Raw genomic sequence first — 17,231 nt, 5'->3', positions numbered from 1 at the left:
TACCAGTGTCTGGTATGCCCAAAAGAGTACAAAAGAAGATTGAGTCCATTTGGACTGTACTTTATTGTATAAATCCTCTGGATCAGGGCTCTTGCTACCTTCTGGAGACCTTAAAATAACTTTCTTTTTTCCTTGATCACACATTCTGAGTTGTTTTTATTTACTTTCTAAAACATTGTCTCTGAACAAAAATTGAAAGCAAAAGGGTCATATAATTAAAAAAAACATGTTAGTGCCTATTTAACTCCGAGAAGCTGAAATGAAATCATATAATAAATAAGGAAGTTTTCTTTTCCTCTAAGTCAACAAGAGTCTGTCCACTAATTTTGAACAGCGTCAGTTCAGCTGAACACAGGCATAAATGTCTACAATAGTGCAGTGCTCAACAATTGTCCTGCAATGCAGGCTTATACAAAACCATAATAAGAGAAGACTGAACAGAAATAGCAGATCAGGATAGTCAGAATGGGTGGTATGACAAAATCTTCAGTAATCAGCAGTGATTAGAAGCAGGTAACCTTCTGCTTAAACAGCAATTTACTTTAAGAAATGAAGGAAAAGTTGCAGAGCACATTTTGGTATTCCCTACCTTTTGGCCATCCACATTCACAGGGTGAGTAGCAGTTCTGCTTCATTTCTTCTTCTAGAGGAGTGGACACTTCAGAAGTGGTAGCTTCTCGAAACTTCCGAAGATGCTTATAGAAATCTTCCCTGGGCATCACAAATTTCTGTGTGATTTTCTCTGTAAACTCAGCTTCCTGCTCTTCATAAGTGGAGCTGTCCTCTTCAGGAGGCTCACTGAAATCTGCTGCCACTGGAGAATCTAGGCAGTCGTCAAGGTCTGAGAGGTGCTACCTCCATCACTGGTAGACTGATCTATGTTATTTTCCTGCCTCTGCACTGCCTGGCACTTCTGCCTCAAACTCCTTATTTGGAGATGGTGCTGGAGTCTATCAAAAAACAGAGAGTTAGTGTAACTCCTTTTTTTAATCTCCCACCTTCTATAAGAAACAAATTAACCTGAAGATGTAACACATGTAAGCATCCAAATGTGAAAATATCAAATAGCCGCTGGAAGAGAGGAAAGAAAAAATAGAGGGATTTATTCTCATACTAAAGAATTGTTCTGCCCTTATGTTTATCTTTGACATTCTTCAGGACTTCCAGACAGGGAACTACTATTATACCATTCAGTTTTCCCAGTAAATTCTCTACGTAGAAGTGCCTCTTTTTCATATCATGCCACAAATTTATGTCTGTATTTTTCTTCATTGTGCAGAATTGCCTTTCAGATTTGACTCCTGTGCAGCAAACCATAAGAATCAGCCAAGAGCACATTGCATGAGAGCAACAGGAGCCAGTTTGTTATCTGGAGATGGTCTTGACAGTCATTTCTGCTCATTGACAGCTCTTATAAATCCTGGTGGGACAGGAGCTATGGCAGGGGAGTGATTTTTGCATAGAGCACGAGTAATGAAAATGCAGTTTCATTATAAGGGTATTTGTCTGTATGTAGCTGAGTTGTGTTAAAGAAGCAGGCATGATAATGCAGATGGCACTTCAATCTCTGCAGTCTCCACTATTTAGGCATTGGGGGTTTTTTTTTTGTTTGCTTGTTGTGGAGTTTTGGGGTTTTTTGCTTGTTTGTTGTGGGGTTTTTGTGTGTTATTGTTATGTTTGATTCATTTTGTTTGTTTGGTTGGTTGTTGTTAGGTTTTTTGGGAGGGGAAAGTGGATTTGGTTGTGTTTTTTTTTTAATTTCTCTGAAGATTCTGTTATCAATAACAATTTGAATAACCAGTTGAAATCATTATTTAATTTACTTAAGCTAATTAAGAGGAAGCCTGGATAGGAAAAAGTCTTTTTTTCCTTCTGCTTTTGAGAGTAATATAGCTACCTCGACCCCATCAGTTATAATAGCTACAGTCAAAAATATCTGCAATTTCTAGCTGAGGATCTAGTAGAGCATTATTAAAAGCATCACTAGAAGGCCTGCTTGGGCATGTGCTTTTTCATTCCAGAGACAGTACTGCACTTCAAAAGTTGTGAACACATTTATCTGAGTCCAACATCTGTCAGATTTCTATTATTCTGATTGTCAAGCAATAATCAGTTAAATTCTAAAAACAGAATTAAAGCTGAGAAGGGAAGGAAATGGAAAGAAGGCTTTGGACAAAAGGGGAGGTTCCCTTGTTCAAAACTGGAGAGAAAGCATAGTAGTGTTTTTCCAGATTTACAGAAGCAAGTTTACTGATATGAGCTTTGCCTTACCAGGGCACTTTGTTCTATTTCTGGAAGAACACCTTTTGGTGGTCTGCAAAGTAGTAGTGTGACTTCTGGAGGAGCTCCTCTCAACAAGTGCAGGACATCCTAAGCAGGAAGAACAAATGTTAGATTTCTTATGGAACACAGTCTATAGTACATCTTAATTCACCAAATGAGATAGAGACAATTCTTATTGTGTGAATGCCAGATTCCCACTATTTGTGCCTCTCAGCAGTGTATGGGAGCCAAAGTTTGCTACTGGATGATGATCATGTAAGTGGACTACAGTATTTGTGTGAATGTTTCTCTAAATCAAGGTCAGTTCTTCTTACAAGCTTTTGTTTCACTGAAAGGCACACAGGTTTATATTACTTTTTTTTGTTTTCTTGAAGAAATCAAGACTTTCAGACAAATTCTTTCAACCACCTTTGTGGCTGGGACACATCTTCAGTCAATCATATCGTCATAGCTCCAGAGGCTGCCATATTGACACAACCAAAGGAAGACTCTCAAAGACTCTCTGTGGCACAATATCTGTTCAATGGCATTCAGATTTTACCTACAGTGGGAAAATAAATGCTTAGTCTAGAGTGGGAAAAACCCAAAAAGCTGTAGGCCAAAACATTTTTTCTGCCCCACTCCATGACCTGAGTAAAAAGGCTGTACATCAGAGAGCAAGACAGTGCTGGAAAAGTGCAGATTCTGGGGAAAAAAAATAAAGTTTAAAAAGAAAAAAAGTACAATTTCAGCACTTTCCCAGGTGTCCAGGACTTACAATACCTTGTCTTTCGACCTAGCTATTTAATGATGGGAACAACCAGTAAGCAGGAAAATTGCATGATTTCATTGTTTTCTATTTGTTACCAATCTTATCTATTCAATGCAGATTTCTACACAACATTCAGAGATTTTTCATGAAGTGAAAAGCTTACAGTGAAAAAAATAAATCCGCATGCACTGCTCTTTTACCATTTCATTTCATAACACTTGAGAATTTCTCTTTCCAGGTAAAAATGTTACTCTGGATCTGCCTCATCTGGTAGAGATTTGAATGTGCAGCAAGGTATATAGGATGACATTACTGAGCATAAACAACCACGGGGAAAAGCAATGTTCCCATTGTGCATAACAGAAACAAAGATTCCAACTAATTAACAACTGGTGTGTATCTTACAATAGATTTTGTCCATCTTAGAAACTTATAAATTAAATAGCAGAAGAAATTCTCTGTAAGAATTCTATTAGAAGGGAAATTCTCTGTAAGAGTTCTAGAGAACTCCCATAGAGAAATCAAAATCATTATATGCAAATTCCATCTCTTTTTGGTGCTAATTAAATTTAAACTCTGTTTCATCTCATTGTCAGTATTAACATGTTATCCATTTGGAGTTCCAGTGATAGTACCATCTGGTACCTGATAAAAAAGTCCTTGAGTAGGTTTCCCATTCACGGCTAAAATAATGTCCCCAATTTCAATTCCACCATTCTCTTCAGCTGGCTGCCCTGGAAATAGCCTTTTGATCCTGACAATGGGTCCTCCAAGGTGTTCACAAGCATCTTCTTCCATTTGCAGAACACTAAAGCCGAGGCCTCCAGAATTCTTTGTCAGTTTGACTTCAAATATATTATCTGTTCAAAGCACAGATTGGAAAAAACAATAGGAGCCATGTACCCTGTAAGGAGCTCATGTGAATTATATCCTTGTAACATCTTTTCTCTGTGTGCTGAGGGGATGGAGCTACTGATACTAATGGGGAAAAAAAAAAAAAGGATTTGGTGTTCCTTTAACTTGGGTGAGCCCTTGAAATTGCATAGGCAGAATGAGAAGAATTGGATTCTATCCTACTGTGTGTTCAGGGACTTTATACAATCTGGTACAAGACCATTAAAAACTGCAGCCTTTTGTTCCAGCACTAGAAAGTTGAAATGCCATCATTTCCTAGTGTTATTCTGTGAGTGTTGGGTGGATCTTACTATTCTGTAGCTACCTGATGTTAAAGTCCTGCACTAAGCAACAGATGCTAGAATTGGAGCTACTGCTCCATCCAAGCAAGAATAAGAGACTAGCCCTTTCTCAAATACCACACTTGTAGCTGAATGCCGTTCTGCTAGGGACAATGCAGAGTAGCAACTGTCCCATGGCAAAGTATGGTTCAAATCTAATATTTATAAACCAGCCTTACAGTAAAAACCGCAGCGTTTATTTGTTGGCTAAATACAGGAAAATTGATCTCTGAATCTTCTGCTTTTACAAAATGGAGTGATGGAACTCTCCAGTTCTTGCCCTGCAGCAGCAATCCACTCTAGCTTTGTCCCTGACACTGTATTAGCAGCTGTGTTGGTGGTGCTCTCTTGTAAGTAAGACTGACAACATCAACACAGCTGCCTCCTGTCTGGCAGTGCTACAGAGTACAGAAATGGGTATTCTCTGCCAGCCCCCTCTCGTGAGGGTTGGGACATACAGTATGTATGTCTAGGATAAATTCAGCTATAGTTAGCAACTGTAACTCTATGTACATCAGAAATATTTTGTTTAGAACTCATTTTTTATAATGTCATTAATATTGAACATTATTTCTTATTTATTTAGGATGTAGTATTCCTTTTAGCTCAGAAATTTCATAGAATCATTTTCATTCATTCCTTTCTTGCATGTAGTAAGAAGTCAGCTGGACTTCCTTTTTTATCACTCACCATCTGTCAAAAAACAGTAGTCTTTGGTGCCATCTGTGAAGGATGTTGCTTCAGAAGCAACTGTACATTGGTCCTCCTTTCTGTCATTAGCAGTCAGGCGTGACTCTGCCAATTGGTAGCTTCCCCTTTCTAGAACCAGCTTGGCAATCTACAGGAACGATGAACAGGTCAGAGTTACGTAGTACATAGTGACTCTACGTCTTTTTTACTTTTCTTTTTAGGAGAATGGGGTTGGGTGGGGTGGGGAGGAAGGGTTTTTTAGCTCAGTTTTGATACTGTGTTTTGTACTGAATGCAGTTGATTCTACTGGATATCTTACTGAATTCTGTTGTTCTACAAACCTGCCCAGATTTCTTAAGGTGTTCCACAGCCTGTTTGTGGGTGATGCCACAGAGGCTGATGCCATCTACTTCCAGCAGACGATCACCTGAGACCAAAAACAAAAAAATTGCTTTAATGTCCCAATTCTGTGTGTAAACCTTGAGGCTAACCACATTGCAATAGATCTTCATACTTACATGTCTCAAATGATGTTGCTTTGTATAAAAACAATACTGCTTGTTGTACAACATTCTACAGTACTTAAAACATACCAGGGTATTTTGCAAGTAAATGCAATGATAGTATCTGGTTATCATAGCAACATCCAAAGTAGATGCCAGAGTTTCTAGCCTCATGTGCAGCTACAGAGAGTAACTGTTCAACATTGGTATGGGGGGTTCCTGGTTTTCATGAGACATCTACAACATAACACAGGGACAGGATGAGGAGCGATGGACTTCATATTACATTTAACAGTTCTGTGACCTCAAATTCCAAATGTAATTTGTTGTTGGTTCAGTGGCAAGCATTTCCACACTAGCATTGGGGTCTGTAGCCCAGAGTTTTATTGTCAAATATGTACCTATCTTTATTTGTCCATCCTTATCTGCTGGTCCCCGGAAATAATTGACCTTCACGTATATCCACCGTGCGCACACTAGTATAATTCCACCCTGCAAAAACTGGCCACAAATTACAGTGGAATCTTCACATGTTCTTCCTGTGATAAAAAAATAAAGCAATTTACACATACATTGCAAGGAAACTCTTGGGAATTACCTTTTCTTAAATATATGGGGGGGGAAGGAAATACAAAAACAAGATAAAAATAAAAGTATGTTACTCTAAAGTCCTGTCTGCTGCCGAGTTCCTAAGCAGTAATCATGGATTATTTTCCCTGGAAAATGCAATATGTTTCTACATTGCTATATAAAAACATTTAGTAAGCTAAAATTTCTCAACTTTTCAGTATGCTAACATAAGGATGGGTTTGCACCTTTCAGCTAATCTCTAGCCCAAGCTTCCAATTATTAACCTTCAGATAGTGTATAACGCATGACCAGAACCTGCACAGACATTTGAGAGACTAGTTCAGAGAAAGCCCAGCTTAACATAAGAATCATGTTCTGTCCAACCTACATCCCCTGGCCAAATTCAGGTGAGAAAGCAGCCTCAATTTCTTCTGGCAATGAACAGCTGTTGTTTCCCACTCCATTTCAGCAAGGATCATAAAGACATCAGAGCCTGGAGGGGTAAATTCAACTTTGATAGCCAGGACAAGCAATTATTATTCAAATGTGCAGATAGTTTTAATTGCTGCTTCTCTGGTCCTCTAAATATTCAGAAAACTGTATTTCCTTATTCTAGTAATAAAATTTACTAGGAACCCTATCTCTGTCTTTCAGAATAAGAAGCATGGAATATCTTGAGTCCACACAGCTACATTTTCAGCCCCTGACCACAGGATGGCTTCTATTATACTGCTTGTTGAGGCACAGGCCAAAACATGTGGAGGACAGTCAATAATTAAGCAGTGCCTGTAGGCTGCTGTTTAACCCCATGCCACGATCCTGTGTGATCTGCTTGAACACAGTGTTTGAATTGCAGGATCCCCAGTGGGAGCAGTAAAACCAGTCATAACTTAGGCAATTATTTTGCATCACTGCATTTCTAGAAGCTCTGACTCTATCTTTTGATGTCTGAACTCCGCTTTGAGTGATAGGTCTTGTTCTCAAATTGAGTAAGGATGAAAAAGCCTTGCTCTGCCATAGGCTTCGTGCTGATGCACTTCTTTCACTGATTCTGCAGGCAAGAACTGGGGAATGATCAGAGTCAGTACTTTATGCTTTCTCCACCAATCAATTGGACACATAGGTTAGAAAGGTGCCATACTAACTATTTTTATTTTCAGCCTGTCTTCTATGATTGTTCCTCATAAACACAATTCCCTAGTGTTTCTTGGCCATGTGACAATTTGACAGACACACTGAAAGATTAACAGTAACACTTGCAGTCACGCTGATTCCGAAGGTCCCATCTTCTTTAACAAGCTCCACAGTATAGACTTCCTTTGAGCTGTTTTCCAGATGGAGATGGTAAATTGGAAGAATCAGCTTCCTGTCTCAAAAATATAAACACTAATGAGACTACAGCATCTCAATCAGAAAAAAAGTCAGGAAAAGGAATCAAAAAAGGAAAGAATTTCCAGACAAAACTCTAAACAGCCTGATCCTGCCGTCACTGGAGTGGCATCATTTTAATCCCAGATATTACTTCAAGTTTACACTAATTAAACTATAATCCATTAAAATATGCATAAGATGAGTATTGATAGGGAACCTGTCTTTGAGTAGGACATTAGACACAAAATATTGCTCTTCTGTCTGATTGAAAACTTAAAATATTACAAGAAAATAAAATTTTGTGCCTTACTGGAAAAGGGAGAACTTTTCCCCCATTCCTTTTCAGATAGTCTAAACATCAAGCATTTTGACATTTCCACGTAACAAATAAGATTCATAGGTTTTTCTTCTCCTCATTAAAAAAAATAATAGATCCTGTTTATTTCCCACTCTTAATATGTCTGGCATCTTGTTAAACACATGCTGAGTCTTGTGTTACTGAATAGCATCAAAATCTCAGTTACCTCCACATCCAGTCTATTAACTGAAGGAACTGTACTCCTAGGACCCAGTTTTGGTGCTAAACTCCAGGAAAGAGCCTTCTCAAGTTCTTCTCTGTGTGAGTCCTGTTCTTTGGAGAGAGCTGTATGACAATCCTGAATCTGTTTTCTCCCACTGTCTACACAGGAGATCTCAGATCCACTTGTACTGTTTCCTCTTGACAGATTCTTTTCTTCACTTACTCCTTCTTCATACATATCTGTAAAGTCATACCAAAATAAAACATTGCTGAATGTAAACAGTGAGTGGACTTGAAGGTAAATACTATTATACTTCCCCAGAGGAGGACAAGGTAGCTTCCTACATCAACTGGTTGTGAAATCAGATTTATGAAATGATGAGTCAGTCACTGTAAAATGGAGTGTGGTTACTATAAGTGTGGAGAAAGCTGTTTGCTTCAGGACTGCAGAGAACTATGACTCTGACAGAGAAAGATATGCCAACATTCCCTTGACATTCAACAGTGCAACACATAAGAGATGTTTTCCTTACTGACTGTAGGACAGAGATCACATGTTCTACAAGTAGACTATTTTCACTGTTAGCCTATGTTTATCATAACTGGCACTGAGTACCAAGAAAATATTACTGCATCCCAGTGCCTAATAAATACCAGTGTCCTGTGTTAACTATTAGTGTTCCATAGCCAGCGGAGTCATTTGCCTTTCTATACCTTTGGGTTGAGAGATGATGAGTTCCACTTCATCAGGAGAATTCTGGATGATTTTAACTGCAGTATTAAATGAAACACCCTCAAGACTAATATTATTCACAGAGATGAGTCGTCCTCCTTAACAAAAAATAAAATAATAAAAGGATAAAGAAAATAAGCAAATAAATCTAAATAAGCAAATAAGTAGCTAACTTTAATCCATGAAAGTACTTTAATTTTAGTTAAAAAGTAAAGACAATGACCTGGTTTGATATTTCCAGCTCTGTCTGCAGGTCCCCCAGGAATAATTGAAGCGATAAAGATACCAAGGTCTAATTTTCCTACATTTTCTCCTCCAATAATTACAAATCCTGCAAAAATGAGATAGCATGAGAATGCAGAGGTGCTGCCAGTATTAGAAAACACAAAGCTTGGGAACACAAAAGGCTCTTACTCCAATGTCATGTCTTAGACATGATTTGGAGAATGGGGAGTATTAGGGTCTTGATTTATGAGAATTTTAAAATGACTTTATAATTAAAATGTGCTAATGACTTTGATGAGTGTTTAAATATAAATTCTTGGTGAGAATTCTTTTCTGGCATGGGACTTTCAAAGATTCCAACTACTTCCTTACAAGAGTTATGAACTGTATGCACCTTACTGTTTTATGCCTGCAGGAGGAAAATTATATAAAAGCTCATTAGAGAAATTTGAATGGTGCTCTACATTATGTAGTCTAGTGCCCCCGGGGTGGGCCATGTAAAGTCCTAATGGATATGTAAGAGATGTTTTCAAGTAGTTCAGGTTCAGTATCCCAGCTCCAAACATTCTGCCTATTGAAGAATGCATTCTTCTCACTGACAGAATAGCTCAGCTGGGACAAGAATAATCCACACAGACCTGCACCATTTAGAAATTTGATGCTTAATTGTATTAACAGTCAACTGTGAAACTTGATGGTCCTTTGAGCCAATCCACAAGAACAGGGTAAAATGTGATAGCATGTGATTTGCTGTAAGGATGACAGAGCACTGGAACAGGATGCCTAGAGAGGTTGTGGAGACTCTTTCTCTGGATGTGTTCCTGTGTGACCTGCCCTAAGTAGTCATGTCTTGGCAGGGGGATTGGACTGGATGACCTTTGAAGGTCCCTTCCAACTACTACCATTCTATGATTCCGTGATTACAAAACAAAATGGTTATCCAGATAAGAACCCAGAAGTTGGAAAACTTTCACATTAAGCTTATGTATAGATTTTTCACACCTCTACAGGCAATACCAAAATGGTTTCCAGAACTTCTTCTCTCCCTGAGTAAGATCTAAGAGAAATAAAATAACTCTATGTGTGTGTGTTCCAGATACAAAACTAGACCCTTGTTCCTTTCATTCTACTCTTAGATCTTGGTCCCCTTGACCACTGTGGTCTGAAAGAACTGTGGTCTTGATCTATGTGTTTAGTCCTTTCCAGTCACAGAAATTCTAAGTTCTTCATAAAAACTGATAGTCTTATTATATAAGAAGAATAAATGAGGTGAAAAATGTTAGTGCCTTGCCCAGCCAGTCCACAAGTTTCAGTGTTACAGAATCATAGAATCATAGAATCAACCAGGTTGGAAGAGACCTCCAAGATCATCCAGGCCAACCTAGCACCCAGCCCTATCCAGTCAACTAGACCATGGCACTAAGTGCCTCATCCAGTCCCCTCTTGAACACCTCCAGGGATGGTGACTCCACCACTTCCCTGCGCAGCCCATTCCAATGCCAATCACTCTCTCTGGGCAGAACTTCCTCCTGACATCCAGCCTGTACTTCCCCCGGCACAACTTGAGACTGTGACCCTTGTTTCTATTGCTGGTTGTCCGGGAGAAGAGAGCAACCCCCACCTGGCTAGAACCTCCCTTCAGGTAGTTGTAGACAGCAATGAGCTCACCCCTGAGCCTCCTTAGCACTAGGATCTGATAGTCCTACTAAAATATGCAACATTCCTGTTGCTTACTTACCAAATCCATTTTTAGAGTCACGCTTTAGGCTGACACAAACTATTTCTCTTTCTAGACCACTTAGCAAAACTTCCTTCTGGATGGCTGGTGATCCAGGTGCTACAGAAACAAAACTTCTAAAATAAATGCAGATTAAGGCAAGGAGATTCATATAGTTCACAGAAGTGGGGCTACAAAAATTATGAAATATATTTTGTTCTTGTTTCCCACATGACCATTCATTCTGAATCAATATTCAGGAAGGAAGCTCAAGCACATTTGGACATTTGCATTCCTTAGAAAAAAATATGTACATTAGATGTGTGAGATCTTCCTATTATGTTCCTTTCTGAGAGGCTATGCATTTATCTGCAACTCTTTTTAATTAAGATTAGGATATTTAAAGCATCATGGGGCATACTGCGCCCAGTGAACATAAGGATGATTTGGTCACAAAGTGTCCTATGGGTTCCTGTGGAAAGTCTAGCCTTTGGCCCTGTGAGCTTTTCTGGCACTGTGGGTGCAATCCAGTTAGCTCTGACTGCAGCAGTGATTTTTGTAGTGTAAACACTACTTGGCATTGTGTAGTTGCCACAGTGTACTTAAAGCACAGTTCTAATTTTAAAACGGACTAGTCAAATAATCATAGCTTTATATTCCATAAGTCTGCTCACTTTGTGTGTGCTATATGGCCTCTGTCAGAACATTAGGTGTCCAGTTCTTATTCCAGTTAGTGTCATACAAATGAAAGAACAAAAGAGGAACCTGGTGTCTGTGTTGTCCCATGTATTAGCCTATGGGAGAGTCCTATGTTTACTGAGCTATGTCTCTGAAGAGCACTAAGTACCACTGTACCACCACAGCCACTGATAGAATAATTTTATCAGTAAGTCCCTTACCACTAATCATGATGGAAAGCAGGAATCAAAGGGAAGAAAACAGCTTGCTTTGCTAAACTCTGGATTGATTTTCAGGACTAGAACTGCAAAAGAATATTCTCTAATGTGTAAGTAGAATGTATTTTGGTCTCCTGCTATTGAAACAATAAATACAGAAGAGTATTATCTTTCTTAATGATTATTACACTCACCACTGATTGTGTTCTGAGTTGAATGGATAGAGAGGTAATCAAAACTCCTTTGCTTTCCATTCAAATTGATGTGCATTTCTGACTGGGATAAGCCTGATGTGGATCTGAACAACAGGAAACGAAGGTTGTGTTACAGTAGGAAACAATGGTATTTAGCACTGTCATTAGCTTGTCAGAGCTGAGTTGGTATGTATGCATATTTATAGCCTCTCAACAAGTATTCTGATTTCATTGCAGGAGAAAAGTAATTCACTCTTGTCAGCATTTGCTTGCTACTAACAGCTGCCATTAGACTACTCACAATTGATTTCCCCTTGTGTTTTATTCTGAGCTCAGTGCAGGTATAGGGAAAACTCAACATAGCCTCAGGAAAACACAGTATAACCTCAGCATGATTCACTTATCCCTGATGTCCATTTAGGCAAGATCATGTCTGAAAGTTTTCCTGGTAGTTCATGTTCTTGGCTCAATTTGAACTCCTGGTATTCTGAAAGGCACTACAATTCACCAAAGGCCTTGAGACTATGTGCAGTTTCAGTAACCACCTACACTGTTCAATGTACCAATGGCAAGGAAAAGAGAAGATTTTACACTCTTCTCTATAATTTGCATCTTTAGACATAGAGGAACCAACTCAGTAAGACCTGCTCAAAGCCATCTTCCACTGTGCACTCAGTTCACATAACTGCCATTTCTAAAGATAACACACAGACTTTAAAGATTCTGCTTTTATTTCCCCTTATTTTTACCCTTTTCAATAACCTAATTTTGATTCATTCCAGGGTCTGGTACAAATTTAACACTGCTTTTCCCCAAGATCTTATCTGCTAGGCTGTTAGCTTCCTCTATGTGTTTGTGCAACTGCTGACATCACAGAATTCTAGGCCTTTTAGTGTGACCACAACAAAGACTGCAAAAAAAAAAAAAAAAAGTTTAAAAGTCTGCCTCAGAGTTTACCATAAAGTTTTGCAATGATATAATGTATGACTAAGTATTCTTACACATTTAGGGGGGAAAAGCAAACCCACCTGTCAAGATTGCTTTTGTCTCTAGTCCTGCTGTTGGTTTCCACACTGAGGTTATCACAAGATTTGCTCATTAACCCAGCAGAAAGGTTTTCCAGGTTTGCTCCATAGAGCACATTCTCTGAACGAGACAGTCTCTGAATCAGGGCGAGGTGTTCACGCTGAGCTGCATATGCAGAATTTGATTTGTCTATTTCCACAAATTTACCTTCCTCTGAATAAGGAGAGAGGGAGAGGAAGGAAAATAAATCCATATTTTTAAGCTCAAAGGTTTCTTCTGTCTAACCTTTTGAACATGCCAGCAAAGTAGATTGACACCATGGATATATTTATTCCAGTATCTTTTGTGACCTTGAGTGGAAAGGGTTTCCATTCCATTTAATTCTTAGAAAGTACATGCTGTATTTAGAATTGAGTTCCATGAATTATATAGCAAATTCACCTTACACAAAGACAAATGAAATGTGCAACCTGTGTAACTTACACTGGAATATCTCTGTAAAGAACATTTTGTAAACATTCTGTGTATAAGAAATACCTGTCCATTGGAGACTGAATTAGTCATGTTGTTGGTTTCCCATTTTCTCATATTGGGCCCACTGCTCTGGTATAAATGCATCTGAGAAGACATGAGCTGCACTAACACATGTTCTCTTTAAGTTCAGAGAGGGTCTAAGGAGCTATTCGCGCTGAGTGATTTGCACGAGTTAAGCTTAACAGTGACAATGCTTGCTATCTAATTTTCCATCTCTGTGTGAAATCTACTATTTGCTCAACCACATTTTAGGCCTGCTATACTTGAATCTATCCTCTCAAAATATTTTATTTCCCTGAAACAATATCGTGTTGGAGGAGGTGTTGTTAGTTTATTTAGGCTCTCAAGTGGTGGGATGGAAAAGGAATTTGAAGGAGACAGATGGCAACTGGAGACATGTTGGAAAGCAAAACAGGAACCCTACTTGGTACAGGGTAGCACAAATATGGACTTTAATGTTGCCTGTATGTGACAGCTGACCTCTTGTGTGGTTTTGGGGTTTTTTTTTAATGAATATTAGCCTAAATACAATTTTTTAGAACAGTACTCTGTAACATTAAACCAAAGCTTCCTCATTCCTCAGTGACTTTGATCAGCAGCATTTGTTAAAGCATAAGAAGGCTTAACTGTCCACAGTATTAGTGCAGCCTGAATGTTGCCATGGTAATCTCAAAGTAGGGGATTGCTAGCAAGTTTTGAAGAGATGATGACTTATACATCTGAACAGAGAAGCAGAAGCAAGATTTTCCCTCATGCAGAAAGAGCTTTATAATCTCTTACAGCCTCACTGTGGTGGCAAAGGCTGCATTTTGGACTACTGTCTGTCATTGTATTCACAAAGCCTTATTTTCTGGCACAACAAGCACACACTAAGCTTCAGAATCTGCAGTCACACAGCTTGTGTAAGTCTGGACTGTCACAGTGATTTGGGGTGCTTGTAATCAGGATGTGGGTTATAATTTTCTTTGCTCTCAATCTTTGTATTCCTTATATATAGAATGTAGTGATTTTTATTGAGTTATATTACCATAAGCAAATGTGGCACAGGAAATTTTAAGATTTACATACTACAAATCACAGGCCCACTAAACTGTGCTTGAAGCTACAGGCACTCAAGCAACAAAAGGTGCCTTGAAGATTCATGTCATCCCTTCACTTTCTTCTGTGGTAACAAATTTGAGCAAGTAGGATTGTACTTTTCATTAAATAGTTTTAGTGGGAAAGGCACAATATATCAATCATCCTGTTATATCCTGCCATATAATTTGTTGTAAACACTTTTACAATTTCACTAGAGAAAGGAGCAACTCAGCAAATAAGGCATGACAGTTTTCCTGCTGTAACTTACTGGGTCAAATACTCAGCAGTTTTCAATGATAATGGCTCTGTTCAAGGCAATGGATGAGCCAGGGAAAACTTAGGTTGCTCCACTGAAGTCAAGAGTGATGACAGCTGCCAGTTTAGGTTATTATTTCTTATGTGCCACAGTTTCCCCGTAATGATCCTCAGACATCTTTAGAAAGCATGCTGAGAAGTGTGGGTGAGAAGTGCTATGTAACTGCTCTAGGCAGAGTGGTAGATTGTCTTAGAAACTTCAGAAAACTTGAAGTCTAAGGAGGAATTAGTTGTATGTTTCACTGGCATGGCAAAAGCCAAGAGCAGATAGCAGCTACATATTTGTTTGCATATGACTGATATGCCTCTGGTTTAGTCATTCTGCCTGAAACTGAATTGCAGAGTTGCACTTTTGTCTTATTCAAAGATAATCAATCAACTAAATTCAGCTGGGTATTACTACATCTATTTTTTGTGTGGAACATTTATTAGGTTACATTTGGCCTAAGTCTGATATCTCTCTGCAGAATACGCAGCAGGTTTCCTGAAGAGAAGTGTAATTATGTTTCTTTTTATCCCATTTTAGCCACATAGTTATTATCCTAAGAGAATCTCTCTCCATCCCCTGCATGTGCCCACTCACATGCACATGCTAAATTAGACTTACATACTGATAACTTCCAATGAAGTAGGAGACATTCTTTTCTAGTCTGCAAATGAGAAACTGAAGAACAGTGAAACAGATGTGGGTAACAGTGAAACAGATGTGGCAGGTTCTGATTCTCAGCTTCACTGAATGCATCTTTCCTGAACTCTAACCTTGTCCTCTGGCTCAAATAGCAAAAGCGCATTTATACCTCACCTGATGAAGTCTGACGAAGTTGCCTAGAATTCGACTGTGCATTGAATTTGTGCTGGGCAGAGCAGAGGTTCAGTAGATATTTACATGTCTTTGCTGTATCGGTGATGAAGGTGTGTTTCTTGCCACTGAAACTGCTTTCAATCATGAATTTTTTTCTCTAAAGGGAAAAAAAAAAAGCCAAAACCAAAAAACCACCACAACTTGTTTCATATATCAGTCACTGCACCAAGGCACTTAGTTTGTATAATCTTGCTGGTTTGTCTGGTTGTATTTCAAGTGAAGCTGCATGCCTTTTGGGTGCAGTAAATGCCTAGTATAAATTCAGTAGTTGTTAATGTGCTGCCCCCATGTTGAAAATCAAGAGCCTTTGGAGACAGACTACATGGCAAACAGGTTTATAGAAGTAGCAAAAGTTAGCCCCACAGATGATAAAATCATTCACTTCATATAAAAATGATAATATCTTCACTAGGCAGAAGAGGCATTTTGGGAGAGCAAACAAGCTGAGAAATGTGATGCAAGGTGACACCTACACCCTGTATAATGTAGACTGATATAACTGATGTGAGAATGCCCTTTGGAAGGGGTCACAATCTTGTCACCAATAGTCATTGTTAACAGACATCAATATACTATTATATGAGGACGGCAATAACAAGATCTTGAAAGAGGGAGACGTGATCCTGTGGTATCACAGTATCACAGCATCATCAGGGTTGGAAGAGACCTCATAGATCATCATGTCCAATCCTTTACCACAGAGCTCAAGGCTAGACTGTGGCACCAAGTGCCACATCCAATCCTGCCTTGAACAGCAACTCCACCACCTCCCCAGGCAGCCCATTCCAGTGTCCAATGACTCTCTCAGTGAAGAACTTTCTCCTCACCTCGAGCCTAAATTTCCCCTCACGTAGCTTGAGGCTGTGTCATAGAATCATAGAATCAACCAGGTTGGTTAGGAAACTTAAAAGAGAGAAGGAAGCGAAGATGAGAGAGGAATGAATATGGAATATGCCATAAAACGGTTTGACATAGTCTCTGTAATAGTTAACACCAGATTATTCAGGTTTATAGCAATTTGGTAAAAATTCCAGAATGAAAAGTTGCTAAGAACTGGGCATCATGGTATTTGCATCCAGATCCAGCCTTGCTTTTACATTTGCTTGTACAGAAAGAGCCTAATTCTGGCTCTCAATGCAACACATTTATCGAAGTGATAGACAGAAGGGGGAGTAAAGTAGTAGAGTGGAGAAGAGTTTCACTTGATCCCAACTCACATGAGCTGAAATTCTCTCTGTTTCACGCCATTGGAATCTTAAACTGGCAATCCTTGTGTGATTTTTGACCTCATACACAATGATGCCTTTGGCACAGATTCCCAGGATGATATCTTCTCCTGCTCCTTTCTTCTCTTGGGACACATGATAGAATAACACTCCATATTCAGGAAGCTGCTGAGTCACCTTGTAGAGAAAAAGCGGATTTACCATGCATTATTCAAAGAGAAGCAGGGGAAGAGGAAGTGGTTTAGAGTGTCTTTACTGAACACCTTTGGAAAGCCTCACCAAATTTTCATATCTCCTGTCTCACCGAATCATCATCTTATTTTGGTATGTCATAGAGCCATTACATGCATTTATTTTCCTTATTTGAAACAGCACTTTCCCAAATACCTGATTTGAAGAGGTAGGAGGATTATGTAGCTTCCCGCACAATGATCTAAACATTCCAGTGGCACCAAGGTACTCCCTGTTACTGGTACCTGGCACTTAGGTGCACTTCTGAA

At 39.0% G+C, this 17,231-nt stretch overlaps 1 protein-coding gene across 1 annotated transcript in view; it reads right to left on the bottom strand.

Annotated features, from left to right (window-relative positions):
* Window positions 1–390: 390 nt before the first annotated feature.
* Window positions 391–17,231, bottom strand: part of FRMPD2 (FERM and PDZ domain containing 2) — a 64,390-nt gene continuing 47,549 nt past the window's right edge. The window contains 17 exon segments of the mRNA XM_064145559.1: window positions 391–950; window positions 2,272–2,370; window positions 3,680–3,894; window positions 4,960–5,107; window positions 5,301–5,386; window positions 5,864–6,001; window positions 6,317–6,347; window positions 7,269–7,364; window positions 7,366–7,398; window positions 7,928–8,163; window positions 8,638–8,754; window positions 8,880–8,987; window positions 10,620–10,718; window positions 11,689–11,792; window positions 12,717–12,927; window positions 15,446–15,602; window positions 16,723–16,908. Coding sequence (XP_064001629.1) covers window positions 882–950; window positions 2,272–2,370; window positions 3,680–3,894; window positions 4,960–5,107; window positions 5,301–5,386; window positions 5,864–6,001; window positions 6,317–6,347; window positions 7,269–7,364; window positions 7,366–7,398; window positions 7,928–8,163; window positions 8,638–8,754; window positions 8,880–8,987; window positions 10,620–10,718; window positions 11,689–11,792; window positions 12,717–12,927; window positions 15,446–15,602; window positions 16,723–16,908 — 2,133 coding nt within the window. The 3' untranslated portion in view covers window positions 391–881.

The sequence above is a fragment of the Pogoniulus pusillus genome, chromosome 6 (genome assembly GCF_015220805.1).
Source record: "Pogoniulus pusillus isolate bPogPus1 chromosome 6, bPogPus1.pri, whole genome shotgun sequence".
NCBI classification, from domain to species: Eukaryota; Metazoa; Chordata; class Aves; order Piciformes; family Lybiidae; genus Pogoniulus; species Pogoniulus pusillus.
The sequence above is the reverse complement of the archived record's forward strand: the minus strand, read 5'-3'. Positions and strand labels throughout refer to the sequence as shown.